The sequence below is a fragment of the Diabrotica undecimpunctata genome, chromosome 8 (assembly GCF_040954645.1).
Source record: "Diabrotica undecimpunctata isolate CICGRU chromosome 8, icDiaUnde3, whole genome shotgun sequence".
In the NCBI taxonomy this organism is placed as follows: domain Eukaryota; kingdom Metazoa; phylum Arthropoda; class Insecta; order Coleoptera; family Chrysomelidae; genus Diabrotica; species Diabrotica undecimpunctata.
In genome coordinates, this window is record NC_092810.1 from 1,443,228 (window position 1) to 1,467,275 (window position 24,048).

Sequence of the window (24,048 nt, forward strand, 5' to 3'; positions counted from 1 at the left end):
TTACTTCAATTGAGAGGGCACGTACTAGAGTCCGACGTGCAAAAGTTAGCCATGCCAAAGTTGGAGTGCCGCCAATTAGATTGGAGGGTTATCCGAAATATGGTGGAGGAGATCTTTAAAGACACCGAAGTCCAGGTGTTAGTCTGTTGCAATCCGCATAGTTACTGGTGCGGAGAGAAAACCGTCCCTTGTCATTTTTATACAACTGGAAGTTGTAAAAGAGGGTCCAGTTGCCGATACCAGCATACCGTTCCAGTTCTAGTCCCAACAAGGTTCCAGGAGGAACCATCTTTTGAGAGGGGGGCAATGTTACGTAAAAATATGAGTCATAGTTTTAACCTTTAAAACATGTTTTTAATCTAATATGTTGTAGAGTTTACGAGAGGCCTCGATTTACCTGAGCGACCTTCCAGAAGCGATGCGAGGGAAATCCAGTTTGCCTTTACCGTTTCGCCATCGAAGGTTTTAGACTATTCGAGATAACGGCACTGGTATATAATAACGGAACTTTATTTGGAAGGGACAGTTAATAAAGAAGATTCGCGCTCGTGATATTATTGTTACGCTCGCCTACTAATAAATTATTGTATATGTAGTGATAAATAAACTCATATAAATTATCGTGCCTTTTAATAAATTAAAGTAGGAACAAGATAATAAATTAGTAAAGACATTATAAATTAAAGACATAACAATTAATAAATTCACAACAATATATATATATATATATATATATATATATATATATATATATATATATATACGTAAGCTTTGCAGACGATCAAGTAGTGATTGCACAAGACCAAGAAGACCTACATGATGAAGAAACTGCAAGAAGAATATACCAAGGCTGGCCTAGATATTAACCTCGCGAAAACAGAGTACCTATCTCCAAGTGAAGAGAACATAGAAGATCTACAGATTTGGTCATACTTCTAATCTTATCTTACTTCTATCATTAGGTCAAAATTGAGAATATACCGAATCGTCTTTGCGCATTAAATTTTTTTCAAAATTGAAGCTTGGGCGATTCTGGGTCATATTTTTGTTGTTCTTGCCGATTATTAAATAGTTGTCTGTCTGATAATTATCCTGAAATAATATGGAAATAAAACCCCTCAGAACTCACGAGCTACGTCCATGGAATCAGTAGCTTGTGGTATTGTGGTCGCTAATGCAAATTGCAAGTGGTAAGTAATAAACACATACTTATTTTCTATTTTGCGCATAATATGGCTTTTAGTATATTTGACATAACATGGTTTTCGTTATCTTAATTACTTCTTTTAATTGGTTTACCTAAGTAATTCATTCAAATTAGTCACTTTACGCAACACGTGTTATTATGTGATAACGATGGTCTTGTACAAGTATTTATAAAAGTTGAACAAACATAGCAGTTTAATGATTTTGACATAATTTTGTAATTTAAACATTGACAACAGGATTTTATCTACGAATTTAATATATAAATATATATATAGAAATATTGTTTCTTTCGACCTTAGTGATTTGATGGGTTAAATCAAATAGGTTAACCAATAATTTCATAGTTAAGATATTAGATAAACTTAATTTTAAAAATTACAATAAACAATTCGGTTTTGATCCGATTTGAACGAATAATTAAGACAAATCAAACACTCAGGTGACTTACATAGGGCAGATGACACAGAAGAATTGGGAAACACATCTGTGAGATTTTCATGCTTATTCTACTGCCCATGTTCAATGGTGTAAATAGTCAAGGATACGTCTAGCAAAGAGGAAAAAGTGTAGAGATAATCAAATGTCGAAAAAACGTGAAAAAAAGCGCCTAAGAGTGTACAAAAGTGGTGAAAATGAAATAAAAGAGCATCAAAAACTGTTGAAGCTTTTTGTGTCTTTTTCAACAGCTTTCGACATATTTCACCGATTTTGGCACTTCAAGTATCACTTTCCTAAGCCTAAAAATCACAGGAATGACAGCCTGTTATATTCGACAGATTTTTCCAATATTATATTACATACAAATATCAAAATATTATTAATCCCCCCTCCATTAATAAATTTCTCTGCTAATCACATGAATTATTCTTTTTACACAGTTGTAAATCTATTTTAAAACATCGACTTTTCGCTAAACTTTGTAATAATTAAAACGTACCTGAATCAAAACGTGCTTTGCCCATGAACGAGTATCTGGATACTGCCACGGGCTGGATAGGAACTTGGGAAGCAATTGCCAAATGAAAGGCACCTTTTTTGAACGGCAGCAACTTCTTTCCCAGGTTTCTGGTGCCTTCTGGGAACATCAGTACTCGCGCCTAAAAAAAGGATCCTTTTAAAATTCTAATAAAAATTAATTTATTTTTGTAATATTATTTGTCGCTGATGGAGATCGTTAATAGATTTCATAAGAGTGAATGAAACATGGCAGATTCTTATAATATTCAATATATAAAAAATTTAATTTATTCTTGCAGGAGTTTCTCAATCTTGTCATGCTTTGGTCATGAACCAAAACAAAAACAGTTGCTACAAATGTAGTAGTAGGCGTTCCGGTGAGTCATATACTCATTAACTGCAATCATGTCGAATCACGTTATTACTTTAATGAGATTTTTTTAAAGATTCATAATTTTTAATATTATCGGCAATTTAATAACCAATTTAGTAATAATAATATTGAATTATAGATTAGGGATATTAAGATGTTGGGAAATCGACGCATTTGAACGTTTGAAGTCGCGATGTTGCAGCATCTTTTATCGAATGAGAATTTATCATGAGTTCGAGTATCAAAATCAATTTTGAGTTTGCTTTTCTTCTTTGCCTTTATAACAAAATATTTGATATAACTGACATATTGTACAAATTTTTAAAACTAAAATGTTTAGATATAAATTTGTGCCAAAAAGAAATAGATATAGCTGTGAAAAGAATAAGACAACTTCGTAACAATCAGACTTTTAACAGGTTCTATGCGTACGTAATCTAATAGGATCATGCCATTTGCTAGGAACTTTGTTTCAACAAACAGTGATAAGAGTTTTTTTGTTGGTATTTTATATGATGTTTTAGATATTTTAGGAAAAGGACGCGGATCCGCGCCGTTATCACCACACTTTAAATTTCCACACCAAATGCTAACGGACGCGGATCCGCATCTTATTTTTGAAATAAAAGGCTACAAAAAAATTATATTTTATTTGAAAAGTAACAAATCATACACTAAAAATAATATAATAAGAGCATATATATAATGTCGGTTTACAACGTTCATCGACGTCTTCCGATTTCCAATCTCCATCTCATTCTATCGTTCCATAGATCGTCCTCCAGTTCTCTTTCTCTGATTTCTTTATCAACTCCTTCTCTCCAACTTCTTCTAGGCCTTCCTGGTCTTCGCCTACCTCTTGGTTGCCATTCAAGAATTTGTCTTGGTATTCTATTCTCCGGCATTCTCCTTACGTGTCCGTACCATCTGAGTTGTGTCATTTTGATGTCATCAACAATATTATGTGTAACCCCCATGATTTCTTGGACTCTCTCGTTTGTTATTCTTATATAATAAGAGCAACGAACGTTATAGGTAACAAATAGTACAAAAAATACACCAACTAGAGTAATTTTCGGTCTTTATGGTATGTTACGAAGCATGCGCCTATATAGGCAAAGACCAGGTTTGTCAGTGCAAATAAGACATTCATAAATCGTATATTTTCTTTTTTTATTCACTGTACACACCCTGCACTTTTTACGTTTCGTTTCTCCTTTTGTATTTTTCTCAGCTATTTTGCTCAAAATATGCCGTTCAGACAAGTTATTCAATGTTTTAGGAACATTTTTCTGAGGCGAGCGTAGTAAATTTCTTATAATTTCTAGTCGAAAGTCATAAAGAGACAGTTTTGTTCCAGAATATTTGTTAAATAAAAAATAAGAGTTTACTACAATCACTTTTAGTATATGTATATCCAATTTTTTGTACCAGCGAAGGGTTTTTCTTTCGCAAGGATAGTAGTTATGATAACGTTTGATCTTTGCGATCAACACCACTCATATTTTTATTATATTCGGCGATTGGAAGAGGTTTTAGTTTTTTTGGTTTCGTTTGTTCTCACATTCTACCATAACATTGCTGAACTCAGTGGATATATACATTACTTCCCGTTTATCGACCCATTTGCCAACAACAACGCCGTTTTTATATTTTGGTACTGACTCGCCTTTTTTTAACTTGACTTAAGTCACTTCTACTGGATTTCCTTGTCTTCTTCCCAGAACAGTTCCTGTACAATATGTTTTGTTCTTCATAAGTGTTTCGGCAAAGTCCATACTCATGTAAAAATTGTTCATAAACAACGAGTGACCTGCATTTAGATGTTTGTGCATCAATTCCATGACATCTTTTTTTGAATGGTCTGTTCCGGCGGTAGCATCAAATTTACCAGCATAAACTTTCATATTTTGAACTAATCTTTTAGGTTCAGCAAGTACATACATTTTTATACCAAATTTATGGCGCTTATTTTTAATATACATTCTAAAACAGAGACGACCCCGCCATAAAACTATTGTTTCATCAAGGGAGAGATTTTTGTCAGGCTGATATGTGTCATTCATTTTTTTATTAAAATAATTTAACAATGGACGAATTTTGTACAGCTTGTCCTCTATAACTTCGCCTACCTCTGGATTTTTGGCAAAGTGCAGATACCGAAGAATTAGCAAAAAACGGTCTCTACTCATATTTTCATTGAGTTCTTCCCCATAATTTGCATTTGGATTTAAATTTTCATTCGGTTCCTCCTCGTTTTGCATGCCTTGCACAATACCCGAAATATCGTCGTCACCTACAGAAATATAAATTTAACACTTTTTTAAACTTACTTGTTTCCAACTTATCCAACTCATCCCCATCCTCATCGTCTGTAAATGGAATATATTCGTCTTCCGATGAAATATATTCATATTCACTATCTGATTGTGTTAAAAAGTATTTAAGTTCTTCTTCTGTAAACTTTTGGCTGAGAACAACCGGGGTCTGCGTTCTCCATCATTGCACTAGTCAAACACGTGTCAGAATAAAAGGAAACAACAAAAGTGACAACTGTGACGTAACTTCCGTTACCTGATGCTACTCTTAGATGCTGATGTAGCAAATAAACGCACAACTCTCGTGCTAATAAAATATCATAAAATAGAAGTCATGTTTACAGCGCGGATCCGCGCCGTTAGCACCGAGGAATGAACGGCCTGGATGCGGATCCGCGCCTTATGCAATGAACCTGTTAATAAATTATTTTCTGTGGCCGAAACAAGGGTATCAGAATTTAACTTAAACCCACCCAAAAGAATGAAAGAGTCGTCCGATATGGAACGGACTACAAAATATAGAGCTTTATAGAAATATTTCAAAAAGTTTTCCATACAATTTGATAAAATTTATTGATACGGTGTTATTTACTATTTAATAGTAAATAACACAATATTCTGGATTATTTGATAAACAAAAATTAATTATTGAACTAAGTGTCATTTACGACGATGAACAATAATTGTTATTAAAATTTTCGGACGTCTTTCACATTTAGTCCCAGTGAAGTTAGCTATAATTGAGCTGTCAATTAAATTCACAGAACAAATTTTTGACGTTTGGTTGTGTTGTCATGTCTTTATAATGTATATGTTGTAGGCTTCAATTACAAATAGAGACGCTTTCAAAAAAATACATTTTTATTATATTATTATATGAATTATGCAATTTTTTAATTTTTTTATATACAACACGAACGAATAAATACTCGTTTCTTCTCATATTAATTGCAGTTAATTATTACAAAATTTTTTTGGCATTTGCCTTTGATAATAAGCTGATAGATTTGGCAATCCTCAAACCACCAGTTGCCAGATTGTTACAGATGGTCACCAGATGTCTGTGGAAAGTACCTGAATACTATTCATATTATTTTTTGAAAGAATTTCTTTTTTACTGTTAATTTGTTAACGTTCTATTGGATTTTTATTAATTATATATCACATGCTCTTTCCCGATTTATTAAAGAGACATGGCAACACAGCCAAACGCCAACATTTCGTTCTATGAACTTTAATTGACAGCTCAATTATAGCTAACTTCACTGGGACTAAATCTAAAAGACGTCCAAATTTTGCAATATTTTAAGGAGAACGAATTAATTTAAATATTATTTAAAGCATACAAATTATTTGTTTTAATTGCTACTATACCAGCAACCAGTTTCCGCTGAACGTAATTTTTCTTGTTTAAAAAGAATTAAAAAATATTGACGCTATGTCACAAAATCGACTGAGAGCTTTGTCTTTACTTTCAATTGAGAAGGATTTTCTTTCCGTTTTGTCTAACAATGAACAATTTTACGACACAATCATAAATAAATAAGTTCACTTCCGCCAAAGATAGGTGCATTAATTTAATTTATCGGAAGAAATAAAATCTCTTTAACTATTTTTTACTATTAACTATTTTTTACTATTAACTATTTTTTACTAAGGCACTTTGGTTTGCAATTATTAAACATAAAAATACAAAAAAAAAAAAATATATATATATATATATATATATATATATATATATATATATATATATATATATATATATATTATATATATATAAATGGTACTTCGGTACCCTAAAAAAATGTTTTTTTCAGCTTTTTCACTTTTCAGATCAGCCAGCATCCTAAGCTTTTCAAACATACAGTGTGTAAAAGCCAAATGGAATAAATTCATTATTTAGGTTACTGTACATATTTATAAAAAATCCCGAAACACGTCAAATTTAAATTATAACTTGACATTCTTTAACGTGAAAATGCAACCCCTACCTTTAACCCCCTTAGAATGACAGGTGCAACCCCCAATTTTTAAAATAGAAAGTATAGGCTTGTGATATATCGTTTGAAAGGTCTTTTCATTCTCCATTCAAAAATGTTGTCGCTTTCAAGTTTATTAAGATTAATTAAGATAAAATAAATTAAAATCATGTGGTTACCGAAATTCGCTAAAATATACTCAAAACTTATTTCCCGTTTAGGTGTTGATAATGAGAAAGTGAACAAAAACCATAGCAATGTGGTTTTTAGATGGTAACCATTAAAAAACTTTAAAGAATTTCCGTGGCAACGTTATTTTAACACGCATTAGTAAATTGTTTTATTTAAGTTGTCAGTATTTTAATTTAAGTAAAAAGTTGGTTCAATTCAATTCTGAAAAATGGTTAGATTAACGGAAATGCATAAAATATCAGTTTTACAAATGATTGGTTACGGAGATAACACCCGAACACAACAGGAACTAACTCGCCTATTTCATGAGAAATTTCCTAATTTACCGCCTATATCCCAAGGAACAATAAGTAAAATAGAGAAGCAGTTTCGCGAGTTTGGTCAAGTAAGGCAGATAAAAAAAGCAGCTGCCAATGCACTGAGTAATGAACTCAAATTAGATGTGTTGCTTGAGTTTCAGGAAAATCCACATACATCGAGTATACAGGCATCCACTACATTCAATGCTAGCCATACATCGATAGTAAACATATTAAAAGAAAATAAATTGCATCCCTATAAGATGATACTTACTCAGAAGCTCATGGAAGACGATTTTGATAGGAGAACTTTTTTTGTGAGCAAATGATGGACATGTTGGATAACAATATTATCCAATTAGAAGACGTTATGTTTTCTGATGAGTGTACTTTTTCACTTAATGGTCATGCTAATCGGCAAAATTGCCGCTACTGGGCCACGGAAAATCCTCATAGGATGAGAGAAGAACACACCCAATACCCTCAAAAGGTTAATGTTTGGGCAGGGATTGTAGGAAACAATATCATTGGTCCCTTTTTCATTGAGGGCAACTTGAATGGCAACAATTATTTGGGACTACTTTAAAATGATGTCATTCCAACGTTGGCAAATTTATATCCTGATCCAGGAAACCCTCAAGTTCCAGCGAATACGATATGGTTTCAGCAAGATGGAGCACCACCACATTACCAACTTAATGTCCGGCAGTACCTCGATACAATATTTCCCAATCGGTGGATAGGGAGGCGAGGATCGATTGAATGGCCAGCGCTATCACCTGATCTTACATTATTAGATTTCTGAGATTAGGATGTTGCCAAGACGTTCGCGGTGAACATTTTGAACATCTACTTTATTAACATTCATAGTTCCTTTTTCGTGTTCTACATTTTATTACGTTTTGCATTACATTTTAGTTTTTGATTGTATTGTAGCGAATTTCGGTAACCACATGATTTTAATTTATTTTATCTTAATTAATCTTAATAAACTTGAAAGCGACAACATTTTTGAATGGAGAATGAAAAGACCTTTCAATACTTCCTATTTTAAAAATTGGGGGTTGTACCTGTCATTCTAAGGGGGTTGAAGGTAGGGATTGCATTTTCACGTTAAAGAATGTCAAATTATAATTTAAATTTGACGTGTTTCGGGATTTTTTATAAATATGTACAGTAACCTAAATAATGAATTTATTCTATTTGGCTTTTACACACTGTATATTGACATCTGGCTGATGGTTTATCTTACTGGATACTGCGGTCAGGATACACCTCAGCGAATTCGAATTTTAGTGACAGACGATAGAGGGGCTTCTTAAACGCCCTATTCTTCTAAGTAGTGCGAATTAAATAGTTTCCTTCTCCAAATGCAAGCATGGGATAAGGAAACTTGACGTCTGGGAGCCGCGAGATCGAGAGGACCCTTAAGCTAGCGGGGACACATGAGCGGAATCCAATTTAACCTACGTAATATTTTTTCACCCATTTTTCACTAATTTATTACCACCCTAATAATTTTTCACCACCAAACCCCCCTTAATGGGAGCGATTCTGCTGGCTTAAGGTTCAAGCTAGCAGAATTCAAAAAAAAACTTTTTGTTGATGACATATTTTTTCACCCATTTTTCACTAATTTATTACCACCCTAATAATTTTTCACCACCAAACCACCCTTAATGGGAGCGGTTCTTCTGGCTTAAGGTTCAAGATGGCAGAATTCAAAAAAAAACTTTTTGTTGATGGCCTATTTTTTCACCCATTTTTCACTAATTTATTACCACCCTAATATTGTTTCACCATTAAACCACCTTTAAGGGGAGCGATTCTGCTGGCTTGCGGTTCAAGCTACCAGAATTAAAAAACATATTTATAATATACCACAGTGTTTTGCTAGGTTTTTACGAATTTATTGCCATCCTTGTAATTTTTCACCCCTTAACTACCCCTTGTAAAAAGTCAATAATTGTGTTAGATTAAAATTTAAGAAGAAATTTTTTTTCAAATCTACTATCCACTACTTATAACTGAAATAAAAAAGTGTTTTGTTAAGTTTATACTAAACTTTGACCATCCTGATAATTTTGCTCCCATAAACCTATTCGAAAACTTTCCTACTAGCTGAATATTTGAACCAGCAAAATAAGAAAAAAACGTATTTTTGAAATACCTCAGTATTCTGCTAAGTTTTTACTAATTTATTACCACCCTAATAATTTTTCACCAACAAACCCCCCTTAATGGGAGCGATTCTGCTGGCTTAAGGTTCAAGCTAGCAGAATTCAAAAAAAAAACATTTTGTTGGTGGCATATTTTTTCACCAATTTTTCACTAATTTATTACCACCCTAATAATTTTTCACGACCAAACCCTCCTTAATGGGAGCGATTCTGCTGGCTTAAGGTTCAAGCTAGCAGAATTCAAAAAAAAACATTTTGTTGGTGGCATATTTTTTCACCAATTTTTCACTAATTTATTACCACCCTAATAATTTTTCACGACCAAACCCTCCTTAATGGGAGCGATTCTGCTGGCTTAAGGTTCAAGCTAGCAGAATTAAAAAAAAAAAAACATTTTGTTGATGACATATTTTTTCATCCATTTTTCACAAATTTATTACCACCCTAATAATTTTTCACCACCAAACCACCCTTAATGGGAGCGGTTCTTCTGGCTTAAGGTTCAAGATGGCAGAATTAAAAAAAAAAACTTTTTGTTGGTGGCATATTTTTTCACCCATTTTTCACTAATTTATTACCAGCCTAATATTGTTTCACCATTAAACCACCCTTAAGGGGAGCCATTCTGCCGGCTTGCGGTTCAAGCTAGCAGATTTAAAAAAACATATTTATAATATACCACAGTGTTTTGCTAGGTTTTTACTAATTTATTACCACCCTAGTAATTTTTCACACCTAAACTACCCCTTGTGATAAGTCAATAATTCTGTTAGGTTATAATTTAACGTGAACATAATCTTTTTTTACAATTTCACTATCCTCTACTTATAACTGACATAAAAAAGTATTTTTACCCTGATAAGTTTCCATCTCTAAACCAATCTTATTTGGAAACGTTCCTGCTAGCTTAATATTCGAGCCAGCGTAATTTAAAAAAATTATTTATGATATACCACAGTGTTTTGCTAAGTTTTTACAAATTTATTACCAACTTAGTCATTTTTTATCCCTCGACTAACCCTTAGTGAAAGTCAATAGTTCTGCTACGTTTAAATTAAATGTGAAAAAGTTTTGTTTTATAATTTTACTAAATACTATTTATAAATAAAATAAGAAACTCTCTGGTTAGTTTTTACTAAATGTTAACCAACTTCACCATCTACACATTTACGCTGGTTGAATGTAAAGCAAATCTTTTCGGAAATATGAGATACTACAGTATCATGCTAGATTTGTAATAATACATTACCATCCTAGTAATTTTTCACCCATTAAACTACCCTCTATGAGGTGTCAATAATTCTACAACGTTAAAATTTAAGGTGATAAAAAATCTATTTTTATAATTTTACTGTATTCTACTTGTAACTGAAAATATAAATTGCTTGCCTGGTTTTTACTAAATTTGATCCACCCTTATAATTTTTGACCCCCTAAGCCTCAGTTAATGGGAAACATTCAACAAGATACACATTGACGCTAGGTGAATAAAAAATCTTTTTGAAAACACAAGAGTGCTCTGCTAGAATTTTAATATATTTTTACCAGCCTAGTCATGTTTTTCTCAACTACCCTAATTGAAAAACATTTTCAAATGTTCTTCTATACTAACTAATATTTATTTTTTCAATGTTTAAATATTAAAAATATGAAAACACTTTATTCCAAAAACTATAAATTTTACCTGTTTTAAAAAATTGACTCTGATTCGAGTCGTATTACATGGCTAAGCGAAATCGAATCGTTAGTCCCTTTTATGAATATAAAATAACTGAAATCCAGTTGACTTTTAGTAAATACAATGGAATTTTTATATTTCACAGAATAAATTACCAGGTAAGAAATATTCAAATTGAAATAATGTTATTACGTCTATTACATTGTTTATCTGATTGTAAAGGAGGGTAGTCGGGACCGTGCGCACCTATTGTTAAAAGATTTGTATTCATTAGGTAGATGAAAATTTGAAAAATAATTTAGGTATTTAATATTTTAATATTATTTACATAAGAAGAGTATTAACGATTGGTCAAAACATAATTTTAAAATTAGGTGTATAACATAAAGAATTTATATTGGAAAACATTTTAGGATATAAATATTTTAAGTAGGTATATTGAAATGAGACCGAAATTATCGGTTGGTCAGAACAGCTGATATAGATTATTTGCGTAGTAAAATAAATTTATATTAGCAGCATTTTAAAAATTTAAAGATATTTGTATTTTAATTCTTTGTCGATTTTTCATTCATTGTCAGTTGAATATAGGTAAAAATTAAAGGTTATTACAAAAAAATATTAACTTATTTATTTTGTTTATGGAAATGTTTGAAAGAATCGCCCACGGAGAGATCTGGTTTCTCGGCACAATCCACACACTCATAAATTGGGTTTTTTCTTATTTTTAGGATAGGACATACTCTGCATCTTTTCGCAGAGCAGTCATTATTAAAAAGTCTATAACTGTTCTTATTCTATAAAACCGATCTTCAGGAATAACATTCGGTCCCATTGGATTATGAATGAAGATTAGGCACCTTAAAATTATAAGAAAAAGATCTCTTCCGATGTTCTGCAAAAAAGATTTTAAGTTGAATAGTGGATCTGTTTTCCAATAACCCTCCAATCTTAAAATCCGTATGTGTCAGTGTGGACGATAATTCCCATAAATACTAGAAATTCAAATAAGGAAAGTAGTTTACATCTTTAAATGCTAGAATTTACACAAACACCAACTTCACCAACTTTTTTATATGCTAACCATTGCAATATTGTTGTTTTGTACATTGCCTATTTTTTTAAAAAATTTTACAACTTAAAAAGGGATCATTCCCGTGAGTTGGCTGTATATCATATAGTTAAAAAACTCGAACATTGAAGTAAAACACTGTTGTGATTGGTATATTTAATTAAAAATTTAAAAATCCTAAGGGATTAAGTTCAAAACGTGTTCGGACTTATCAGTCCATCTTCAGTGAAATTTGTAGTACTTTTAGAAAGTAATTAATAACTAATAGGTAAGTAGAAATTTTTAATTAAATATACCAATTATTACAACAGAAGTGTTTTTCACGCACACACACTCGCACACACACACCGTGTAAATGTATTGAAGTATTTTTAAAAAAACAAATTCATTTAATTTTTGTTAAAGGGGTAGTAAGGGGTGAAAAATTACTAAAGTTGTAATAAATTCGTAAAAACCTAGCAGAACACTGTGGTATATCATAAATATTTTTTTTAATTCTGCTAGCTTGAACCGTAAGCCAGCAGAATCGCTCCCCTTAAGGGTGGTTTGATGGTGAAAAAATATTAGGGTGTTAATAAATTAGTGAAAAATGGGTGAAAAAATACGCCATCAACCAAAAGTTTTTTTTTTAATTCTGCTAACTTAAACCTTAAGCCAGCAGAATCGCTCCCATTAAGGGTGGTTTGGTGGTGAAAAATTATTAGGGTGGTAATAAATTAGTGAAAAATTAGTAAAGAAATATGCCATCAACAAAAAGTTTTTTTTCTGAATTCTGCTAGCTTGAACCTTAAGCCAGCAGAATCGTTCCCATTAAGGATGGTTTGGTGGTGAAAAAATATTAGGGTGGTAATAAATTAGTGAAAAATGGGTGAAAAAATATGGCATCAACAAAAAGTTTTTTTTTTAATTCTGCTAGCTTAAACCTTAAGCCAGCAGAATCGCTCCCCTTAAGGGTGGTTTGGTGGTGAAAAATTATTAGGGTGGTAATAAATTAGTGAAAAATTGATGAAAAAATATGCCATCAACAAAAAGTTTTTTTTTTTGAATTCTGCTAGCTTGAACCTTAAGCCAGCAGAATCGCTCCCCTTAAGGTTGGTTTGGTGGTGAAAAATTATTAGGGTGGTAATAAATTAGTGAAAAATTGGTGAAAAAATATGCCATCAACAAAAAGTTTTTTTTTTGAATTCTGCTAGCTTGAACCTTAAGCCAGCAGAATCGCTCCCCTTAAGGTTGGTTTGGTGGTGAAAAATTATTAGGGTGGTAATAAATTAGTGAAAAATTGGTGAAAAAATATTACGTAGGTTAAATTGGATTCCGCTCATGTGTCCCCGCTAGCTTAAGGGACCTGAGATCGAGTGACGACCTGGCGGAAGAGCCGGGGGCTGGCAAGCAATGGTTATTTCCGAATCTACTAGTGGCACTCTAGTTTTCGGATGAATATTGTCGGGGGGCGACGGGGATTGTGCTAAGGATATGTGTGTTACCACGAGAACTGTTTAGTAGTTCTTTATGCGAGATAATCTAGTCGAACTGCCACTTTTTAAATAATGAATTTGTTTAAATAATGAAGTTCCTACTCACCTTCCGCTTTTTGATAATCTGACCAGTTTTGTTCACCGCCGATTGGGCATCTTTGGCTTTAACTCTATCAATAAAAATGGTTCCCCACAACCAAGCGGCCAATCCGAAGGGCTGAATGTAGAAGATCTCCTTCTTCGATATCACAGTTGAGTTTGGCATTAAAGGCCATAGATAGGCTAAAACTAAAAATCGAAAATGATTGGGGAACTGATAAAATTCAACTGAACAAACTTACTGATTAAATCTATAGCACTTTGATGGTTTATAAGAACTACAGAACCGTTATCTTTATCGATATTCTCTAGGCCTTCGACTTTATACTCCAGCCCATAACACTTTCTGCTCCATCTCAGAAGAGCTGAGGGAATTCTGTAAAAAAAATGATGAAAAATAAGCAAGTGAAGTTACTTTTTGTGCAGATTGTATATAAAATTGTATTATGTACTTACAAAGCGTTTTTGCTATCTCTTGGATTCAACAACATCAAGGGTATTGGCGCACATGCAAATATCATGCTCAACACTCCAAAACAGACAAATTTCAAGACATATCTGGCTACAGAGCTGACCGTCCATAATATAGCGAGCAACGTTAGCGATCCCAAGGTGTAAAGTATCAGTCCCATATCTGAAAAGCATAAACAATGTTAAAAACGGAGGTAAAGAGAACGGTGATGGTTCATTTATAAAATAACTATTTGATACCAAAATATAATCAAATATGTAGAGTATTCAACAGTATTTATCTAAATATTCAAGGAGATTAGATTAGATTAGGTCACAATGTAGTATTTATGCATCAAAGACCGCTATACAGCGTCCTAGAGAAACTGATTGTGCTGTTCTGTACTTTAAAAGCTTTAGAATGCAGCAAAATACACACACCAACAAACAAGTTGTCTTAACAATTTTATTTTATCTTTAAGCACGTTGGATACGAACAACCTTTTTTATCATTCGATTCATCTAGTTTCTAATCATCAATTTATTCATATTTTCACTTATTTTCATTTATTCAGATTTTCTTGCGGATCAAAATTTATATGACGTCATATGTTTTTCGGGGCGCTGACAAAGTGAAGAAAATTTAAAATCTATTAGCATCTCCGGGTTTTTATTAGCTAATTTCTTTTGTAGGGTAAAAAAGAAACAAGGCGGAGTTGTAATTTATATAAAAGACAATCTATGTATTCTTCTTTTAATATCATCATCATCAGTGGCGTTACAGCTCTTTATGAGCCAAAGCCTTCTTCAGAACAATCCTCCATTCGCCCCTGTCTCTGGCAACTCTTCTCCATGCTCTAATTCCGATAGACTTCAAATCATTTTCTAGGTTGTCTTGGTACCTAAGTCTCGGTCTTCCTCTTCTTCGTTGTCCGATCGGCCCTCTTCGGTCAAAAACTTTGCTGACTATGGCATCTTCCTCTCGTCTGATTACATGACCTATCCATCTGAGGCGTGCTACTTTAATGAATTTTACAACGTCAGGTTCTCCAAATCTTCTATACAACTTAAAATTGTAACACCTGCGCCATAAACCTTGTTCTTTTATGCCTCCATATATTCGTCTTAGTATTTTTCGCTCAAAACGTTTGAGCAATTCTTGGTCATTCTGTGTTAGTGTCCAAGTTTCTGAACCATATGTTAGCACTGGTCTTATTAGTGTTTTGTATACAGTCAGTTTAATTTTTCTAGGCATTTTTGAGGCCATCTGTCTTCTTAAGCCATAGTAACACTTATTGGCGAGCACTATTCTTCTTTTTATTTCTTCACTGACGTTGTTATCTTTGGTTAGCAGCGACCCTAAGTATATGAAGGTGTCAACACCTTCCAGTTCTAGGTCATCAATTATTATTCGTGTAGGTGTCGGGTTGCTTGACCTAGTGCAACACATATATTTGGTCTTTTGAACATTTATATTTAGTCCCATTCTATGTGCAGATGCTCTTAACGACCGAAATGCTTCAATCAGAGATTCTGTGGACCTACCTATGATATCTATGTCATCTGCGTATCCGACAATTTGTACTGATTTGTTAAAGATAGTACCATTCGTAGTAATCTGCAACTCTCGAATTATTTTTTCTAATGCCTTCTCTTAATATAAATGAATATAATGTAGAGCAAAGTTCAGAGTTTTTTGCAATTTATGTACCTTCAATAAAAACCAATATTTTACCTGTACACAGATCGGATAAGAGTGACTTTGACTTGTTTTTTGTGAATTTTCAGAATGTCATAACGTCCTTGCTTAGTAAAGCAAACAAACTGATCATACTTGGTGATTTTAATATAAATTTTAAAATTGAATCTGACCCTTCTTTTGATATTCAAAATATATTAACATCTCTTAGTCTAAAAGTAACATTACTATAAACGATTATACTAGAATTACATCCCAGTCCAGTAGTTGCATCGACAACATTATCACAAATTTTTCTGAAAATATCTACAGAGTGGGCGTATTTGAACCTTGTTTTTCTGATCATCGAGCTCAATTTTTATTTATTGACTCTGAGCATAAAGTTGTTGACACTAATCAAACATTTCAAAGGCTTATTACTTCTTCTGGTTTACAGAAGCTTAAACGTGCTCTAGCTAGTACAAAGATGGACTTTTTCTATGATATTAATAATAATACTGATTTTTTACAATCTTTCTTACCAAAACTTATAACTCAATATTAAAGCCATTTTCCACTAAACTAAGTAGGACAAACTGCTGAAAAAAGACCCGTGCAATGGTTTAATAATAATGAAAAAGCCGCGTTTACACGATGACAATTGGCAAGACAATTGTCAGAAGACAACTGATTGGCATGAAATTATTGTCTTCGTCTAAACACTTCAGGCCAATTGTCTTGCCAACTGCCCTCACAATTGGCCCAAAATTCCGTTGTCTCCGGGAGTAGACTGAGGACAATGAACTGCGCCCAGTGAGCCCCCCCACCACTCGAAATCTCAATTGGCGCCGTGCGAACGGTGTAGGCCAGTAGTGCTGTCTTGTTTTTTGCCAGTTTCCTCACCGGACACAACAGATGACGAGCAGTTGGCCATGTTTTAGCTGTCTACTGCCATTGCAATAGTTTTAACACCTTTCACTCATCTTATTAATTTAATTCTATCGACTGGAGTATTTCCAAAAGTACCCAAATACTCAAAAGTACTACCAATCTACAAAAAAGGTGATTCCTGAAAAACTGACAATTAGAGACCCATAAGCATTGTTTCTACTTTTGTCTTATGACATTGTTAAGAGCAAGATTAAATATTGTTTGAGTTGAGTCAGATCGCCTTGTTTTGACCCTCGGACTATTTCAAAGCTTTCAATAAGTTGTTGAATCCATCGTTGCCCTATTAGCTGGAGTTGTTTGTGTTGAAGTTTTCCAAGATGTTAAATAACTGTCTCTCACTAATTGAGTTTGTTACCCTATGACGCTTATAGTCCATGTTGTGAAACCGCTCCCGTCAGAAAAATGTTTATGATTGGTTTTTTGCGGATTCTTGTTCAAAAATGTCCCCTTTAAACAAATCTGAAGGGTGTCGGGCGAAATTTTTGAGCAGAAATTATTTAAACAATTGTTTTAATTAAATTCCAAAAATTACGTTTCTTTGCGCCGGAAAAGTGATTTAAAATCTGAATAATGCGACAATACAAATTTTCGAGGCTTGACTCATATTTAAATAATTATTTTTAAAGTTGTGTCTAAGTTGAAGCTTAAACATTCAATTTCAAGATTTTAAAGAGCAAACAGAGCTTGCTTCAATTTAGACTGTTGTTTTTTAATTGTTAATTATGCACGTCCACTCGACTATTAGAAATAAAGCTCTAAATACACAACTAATGTGATACTTACCGGTACATTTTTCTTTTGTAGTAAAATAATTATATGTACGTGGGTACTAATTTATATATCATTAACTTTTACTGTAGTTAGAACAGTGTTAAATTACGTGTTAAATTCGTATTTGATGTATCTCATTTGAATACAATAATTATATGAACAGCAATTTATTTGTTTTTAGCACCTTTGCACAATAATAAAAGAAAATTTATTACGTTTAAATCCATTAATTTGAAAACAATTTTACTTTTTGTATTACATTTGCGCAATAATGACAAGAACAAGGTTTTAACAATAGACATTGCTACATGGTTTAAGACTGTGATTACCAATTCAACCGTAACGTCATTAAATAAGGTGGTAAGGTGGTATGAGGTTCCATTCTTCTATAGGGAACGAACTGGGATACGCCCAAAAAATAATAACTATGTTTGGTACAAAAAATAATAAAAATAAAGTTATTTGTGCGAACAAATATTTTCAATAATGAAACTAAGAAGAAATTGTATTCGGACAAAAACAAAGACAGTTCCACATGTCAGATATCCCTACAAAATCTAGTTCTGCTCTACCCAGGGTCGATCCTAGCAGACGTGGACTCCGTGTAGCACACGCAAAGGACGGCAGTAGGCCGCATCTATTTTTATCAATAAATCAATAAAAAAATCAAATTTGTCACGTATTTCTCAAAACAAAAACTTTCACGTCCCTTTTGTGTTCCTTATTTAATAGCAAAATGCCAGAGGCAGAGGCCGCAACAGTTAGGTTTTTTACTTAAAAGCGATACTAGCGTTAGCTTATTCCAGTGGCGGCTTTTGGGGGTAGGCAGGATAGGCCGGGCCTACCCAATAATTTTAAGAGTTTTAAAATTGAAAAACATATATTTAAAAATTATGTTAATGCATGTAAATAACTTTTAAATGTACTAAATCACTCAATACATTACCGTCCGTTAAAACAACTAAGTTATTATATTACCACAGTAAGCATCGAATCGTATTCAGGCATTTTAAATATCATTAATAGGCCCTATCGGAACTGGCCGACCCAGCTCACATAAGATCCCCGTTCAAAAAGCGTTTGAAGTTAAGCAGCTTGCCGGACAACGAATTATATTGTGTTTACGCTTGCTGTTTAGGCACCAGACGATCGGGCCTACGATGACCATCGTTGTCACTTGTAACGTAATTATCGAATTGTAATATAAATTTTCTTTTAAATTATGATAAAAAAATATGGAACATAATCTTTAATTGTAACATATTTTTAAACAAACAACACAATTACAAACAAGTGCACGGTTGTCCAAATAAATTTTAAAAAATTCGTAAAATTCGAAGAAAAAAAATCACATTTGCGTGATTTCTATATCGCCTGATTGTATGCAACTTATATATATATATATATATATATATATATATATATATATATATATATATATATATATATATATATATATATATATATTGTGACGATTGGGGTTTATAGAAAATAATTTATAAGTTATATACTACATAATATTAGATATAAAAAAGTATTTGATTATTTTAAGAAGTTATATACTAGAGAATTTAATAAAAATATATTTATGTGAGGGCATTTTTAATAAATTAGCATATAATAATTGAAAAAAGTTGTATTTTAATGTAAATATATTTAAGTGAGCCATGTGCATAGGCAACCAACTATACAGTGAGTGATAGACAGATATACTTACTCTCCAAGTGACATTTTAGGAAATAATTGGGAATATAAAGTGGGGTTATAATAATATATTGTTTGAATTGTGTATTTTATTAAATTAGAGTGTTAGTTACTAATTTGAATGTTTATTCTGATCTGAAAAGCCTAAATGTCAACAAAATTATCAATGGAACATTAACGAATTCTCCAGAGTGCAGAGTGTGACCATTGTTTACGGTCGAACATTCTGGAATAATGATTATGTCGGTGGATGGAACAGATATTTTTTCGAGAACATCCATATCGAAGAAATAGAACGAAATCGAACATGATTTCTTACCAGATGATTCTAGAATATCCAAAAACATATAAATACCCGTGATTTGGATTCAAGATGGCAGTTTTTAGTCAGAAGTCAGGCCAGTTTATTATGAAAGTTAGTAGACACATTTAGTTAGTGAAGTAAATTGTTCAGAATTTTCAAGAAGTCAGTCAGAAAAGTTTAGTAAGAAATATGAAAGTTAGTTGGAGTCAGTGAATCAGTTACAAATAGTCAAATTGTTTAATATAGTGAGTTAAATGAAGATTAAAAATTATGCATATATTTAATGCACATTTATAATTATACACAAATAATTATTGAAGATTATAAAAGTATATTAGAAGAATATTGGATGGACATTGGAAGAAATTAAAATTATATTATGATTGGAGATTAGTATAAATCAACTTATAATAATTGGATATTGGTATATTGAAAAGAAGAATAAATATAAATGGTGTTTGCTGGTTTGCTTGGTGGTGTATAAATGCTGGTGAAGAAAACTATATCTTAAATTGGTAGAAGCTGATAATTGGAAAAAGTAATTTTACAAAAACAAGGATAACCGAAGTACGAAGACATTCAGTGATGATTAGAATCTATATAGTGGAAAACAGTTCATTTAGGTATTCAGTGAAAGAAAGGTACACAATTTTGTTAATATAATTTAGTTAGTGTCATAACAATTTCAATTTTGAAGATAGTTTGTTTAAATTTAACATTGTCTATAGAATTTAATTAGTTTTATAAGAACATCAATTTAAAGATAGTTTATTTTAAATTTACATTGGCTAGGTTAGATATATATGTGTGTTTCATAATAGTTATAATAAAGATAATTTAAAAAAGTACTTACAAGCTAATTCTTTGAGAACCGCGATAAAAACCCTATATATTATATTATTAAAAATACTCATTGCTCATCATTCAAACAAAAAACACATCATAACAATATATATATATATATATATATATATATATATATATATATATATATATATATATATATATATATATATATATACATATATATATATATATATATATATATATATATATATATATATATATATATATATATATGTGAGATAGTTTTATAACTGATACATAAAAATGAGTTTTTATGACGCTTTACCAGGTTGCAGTAATAGTAATGTTGATAGTGAGTGTTTGGACATTGTTGTTTCACTATTGGAATCGTCATTATCTAGAAGAACTGAAATTGATAGAAAAAAAAATTATTATGAATGAAAGGCCTACTCCAACATTGCGAATTGACTAAAAAGATGGGAAAAAGGTGCGTACTTTTAATTGCTCTTGGTATGATATCTACAAATGGTTGTCTGGAAGTATTACGAAAAACAGACTATATTGTTGGCCGTGTTTGTTATTTTCTAATAAGAAATATGTATAGAATTGTGAAGGATACTTTAATTTAAAAAATATGTCTACCTCCTTAAAAAAACATTCCAGTTGCAAGGAACATTTCAGTAATTTGCTGTCCGTTAAGGATGTACAGAAGAGGGCGTTTTCTGTTCGCGATTTGCTAGATGAAAAATCAAAAATCGCAAAAATTAGATACAACGCAGAAGTTAAAATGAAAATTAGTTGGGGGGGGTCATGACCCCGTGACCATAGCTATGTAATTTGGAGGCTTGGCCTACCCAAAATTTTACCACACCAGCCGCCACTGGCTTATTCATATCCCGCATATATTATTTCGGCAAAGTTAAAGGGCATTTTTTCTGTGGTCAGTATATAAAAGATAAAATGAGAAAAACAATATTATTCATTTGAATATATTCATTTAGTTTCAAACTATAAACCCTATCTAATATAGGGCTTCAAAAACAAACTCTTTATATAAATTCTAGAGCATCTAGAGCATTATAATTGATCTATGAGACTCATACATTAAAATTATTAAAATTAAAAATTACTTAAGAATTAATATGGCACAAGAAAGGCTTACAGATTTTACCATGATCTCTATTAAGTCCCGAATTCTCTGAAAAAATTGATATCACCGAAATTATTGATAAATTTGCTTTGCAGAAGGCCAGAAATGTTAGTTTATAAATATTTATTAGGACTATTTATTAGATAGTCTTTGTAGAAGGACTGATTTATTAAATTGTATTTTCTGAATGAATAATGTTGTTTTGTATTTCTAACTATATAATGTCTATTTCTATGAAAAAGATTTTATTTTTGGGTAAAGAGTCTAAAATAAGGTTTTGCGTTTCAAATTTTATTGGCATATTTATTAGTGTTTTACTTTTTATTCTTAGTCGAACAGAATTAATACAGTAGACTCCCTCTATAACGAGAACTGAAATGACAGACTAATTACCTCGTTATAAGCCGATCTCGTTATATCAGACAATCATAATACTGTGCATACATATGAATCTGTAGTTTTCTAAACCATTAACTTCCTATAGTGAAGCCATTCGGAGCAATATAAGATGCTAATAAATATTGTTTGAATGGCGTTTTAGAAAAAAAGTTATTTACTTTTATTGTCAATGAAATGTATTAAAACATAAAAGAGTTGTTTACTTTTATTATCAATAATATACGTTAAAACAAAAAAGCTATACTTATATTTTTTTCCAACTACATAATGTATAAATCGTATTTTTCGTAAAAACGTAAAAAACACGTTTTTGGATCTTATTTTCTCTCGTTATAACCAAATTTGCCTTGCTATAGACGGTTATAGTTCAATAGAAATTTCACGGGACATCTAATTTATCTCGTTATAAGCGAAACCTCGTAATAACCGTGTTCGTTATAGAGGGAGTATACTGTACAAATATTAAACATTCTCTAGAAGGGGGCGGCACAGTAGGTCTTCGCACGCGGGCCGTCAACTCGCTAGGATCGGCTCTGGCCCTACCTTCACTTCACAGCTAAATAAAATGAATAGAATTTTAATTTATTTACCTATGATTGCTTTGGTGTTTCAATAGTTGTAATATTGCACAATAAAAGTGTTTCCGAAAAATCAATATTTTTATTTTAGCAAGCAACATAACCAAAAATACAACAGCTTGGCCGCTATATATTTCTTTTAATTTCTTTAAAAAAGTGTCCCCATCTCTGTTCTAATAATATTTTCTTTTTGCTTCTATCTTTGTCAGTTATTTAATACGAAAAAATATACTTGGGAAAAAAACTGACAAAACAATTTTAACAACGCTACAAAAACAATCAACATTGATTTTTGAAACAATGCAATGATATTATTATATCAAAAAGAGTTCGATAAAAACACTTTACTGTAGGGCTTCATCGTGAATTATTATGACATCTTTTTTATCTGCATAGATAACCCGTTTCTTAATATTCGGTGATACAAAAACAATGAAAACACTTGTAATTCTAGAAGCAAGGTTAGCGCTTGATCGTACGAAGGTCGACTATTAAGTGCATAGGATAAATTATGTTTCTAGGTTTAATATTATCATTACTATAATGATTATATGACATACCTAAATCTCTGAAGATCTTGTAAAGTATTCTAATTTATGGACTCATTGTAATATCTGTATGATGATTATTTTAAATCTATTTTTGTAGCTTTAATTATCTCTTTCTTAGAGATTGCATAAACATTTCATACATATGAAAATCTCGAAAAGTTTACTTACTCAAAAAGTCCTTTTTGCCACCTCAAATCGTACCAATTCATAAATTTATTTGTCCTTTCTACAACTAACAGCCGTTGTGCTTAGAACAAACATCTTGTATGCTAACTACTTAGGGGCGTATGAAATTTCGACACTAAGCAGGTAGCGACTAAAATTTAATGGCAATTTTCGACACCAGCCCCAATTCCCGTTTTTATCTTACAGGTATATTCGACACCAAATAAATATAGCTGCGACATAAATAAAATACCATAATTTATTTATTTATTTATTTTAATAAAAGTAATGTGCATTTTATTTCTTTATAACTGTAATAATATCTAAATATAATACAACTAGTACCTAATTTTTGTACATTTTACCGTTAATATACTTGTATAAGTATGTACAATGATTTATTTGCTATTATAGGAATGATAAGATACAGATTTTATAAAATCTAACCTACGTATTTGTTGGGATCGTAGTTTATCCATCATTTTCTCCAAAAATGCCAATTTAGCCTTAACAGTAGTATCTTTGATTTTTGCTGGTATATGTAAACTATTTATTTTGACATAAGTGTCTACTTGAAATTCTTTTAACTTTTCAATAAAAATAAAAATAGAAGGATGTGTTGAATAAAAAGAAGAATTAAATCTCGAATGAAAGGATTCACAGGCATTTGTGGTCCTCGCAATAGACGGATTCTGATTAGACTATATGT

At 31.8% G+C, this 24,048-nt stretch overlaps 1 protein-coding gene across 2 annotated transcripts in view; it reads right to left on the reverse strand.

Annotated features, from left to right (window-relative positions):
* The window catches only part of LOC140448796 (1-acyl-sn-glycerol-3-phosphate acyltransferase alpha-like), a 46,801-nt gene that overhangs the window by 8,494 nt on the left and 14,259 nt on the right, over window positions 1-24,048 (reverse strand). For both annotated transcript variants that reach the window (XM_072541912.1, XM_072541913.1), the window contains exons 2-5: window positions 14,288-14,465; window positions 14,074-14,207; window positions 13,839-14,020; window positions 2,147-2,306 (exon numbers count right to left, since the gene is read on the reverse strand). In XM_072541912.1, the coding sequence (XP_072398013.1) occupies window positions 2,147-2,306; window positions 13,839-14,020; window positions 14,074-14,207; window positions 14,288-14,463 (652 nt within the window). In that variant the 5' untranslated portion in view covers window positions 14,464-14,465. The remainder of the gene's footprint in view (window positions 1-2,146; window positions 2,307-13,838; window positions 14,021-14,073; window positions 14,208-14,287; window positions 14,466-24,048) is intronic.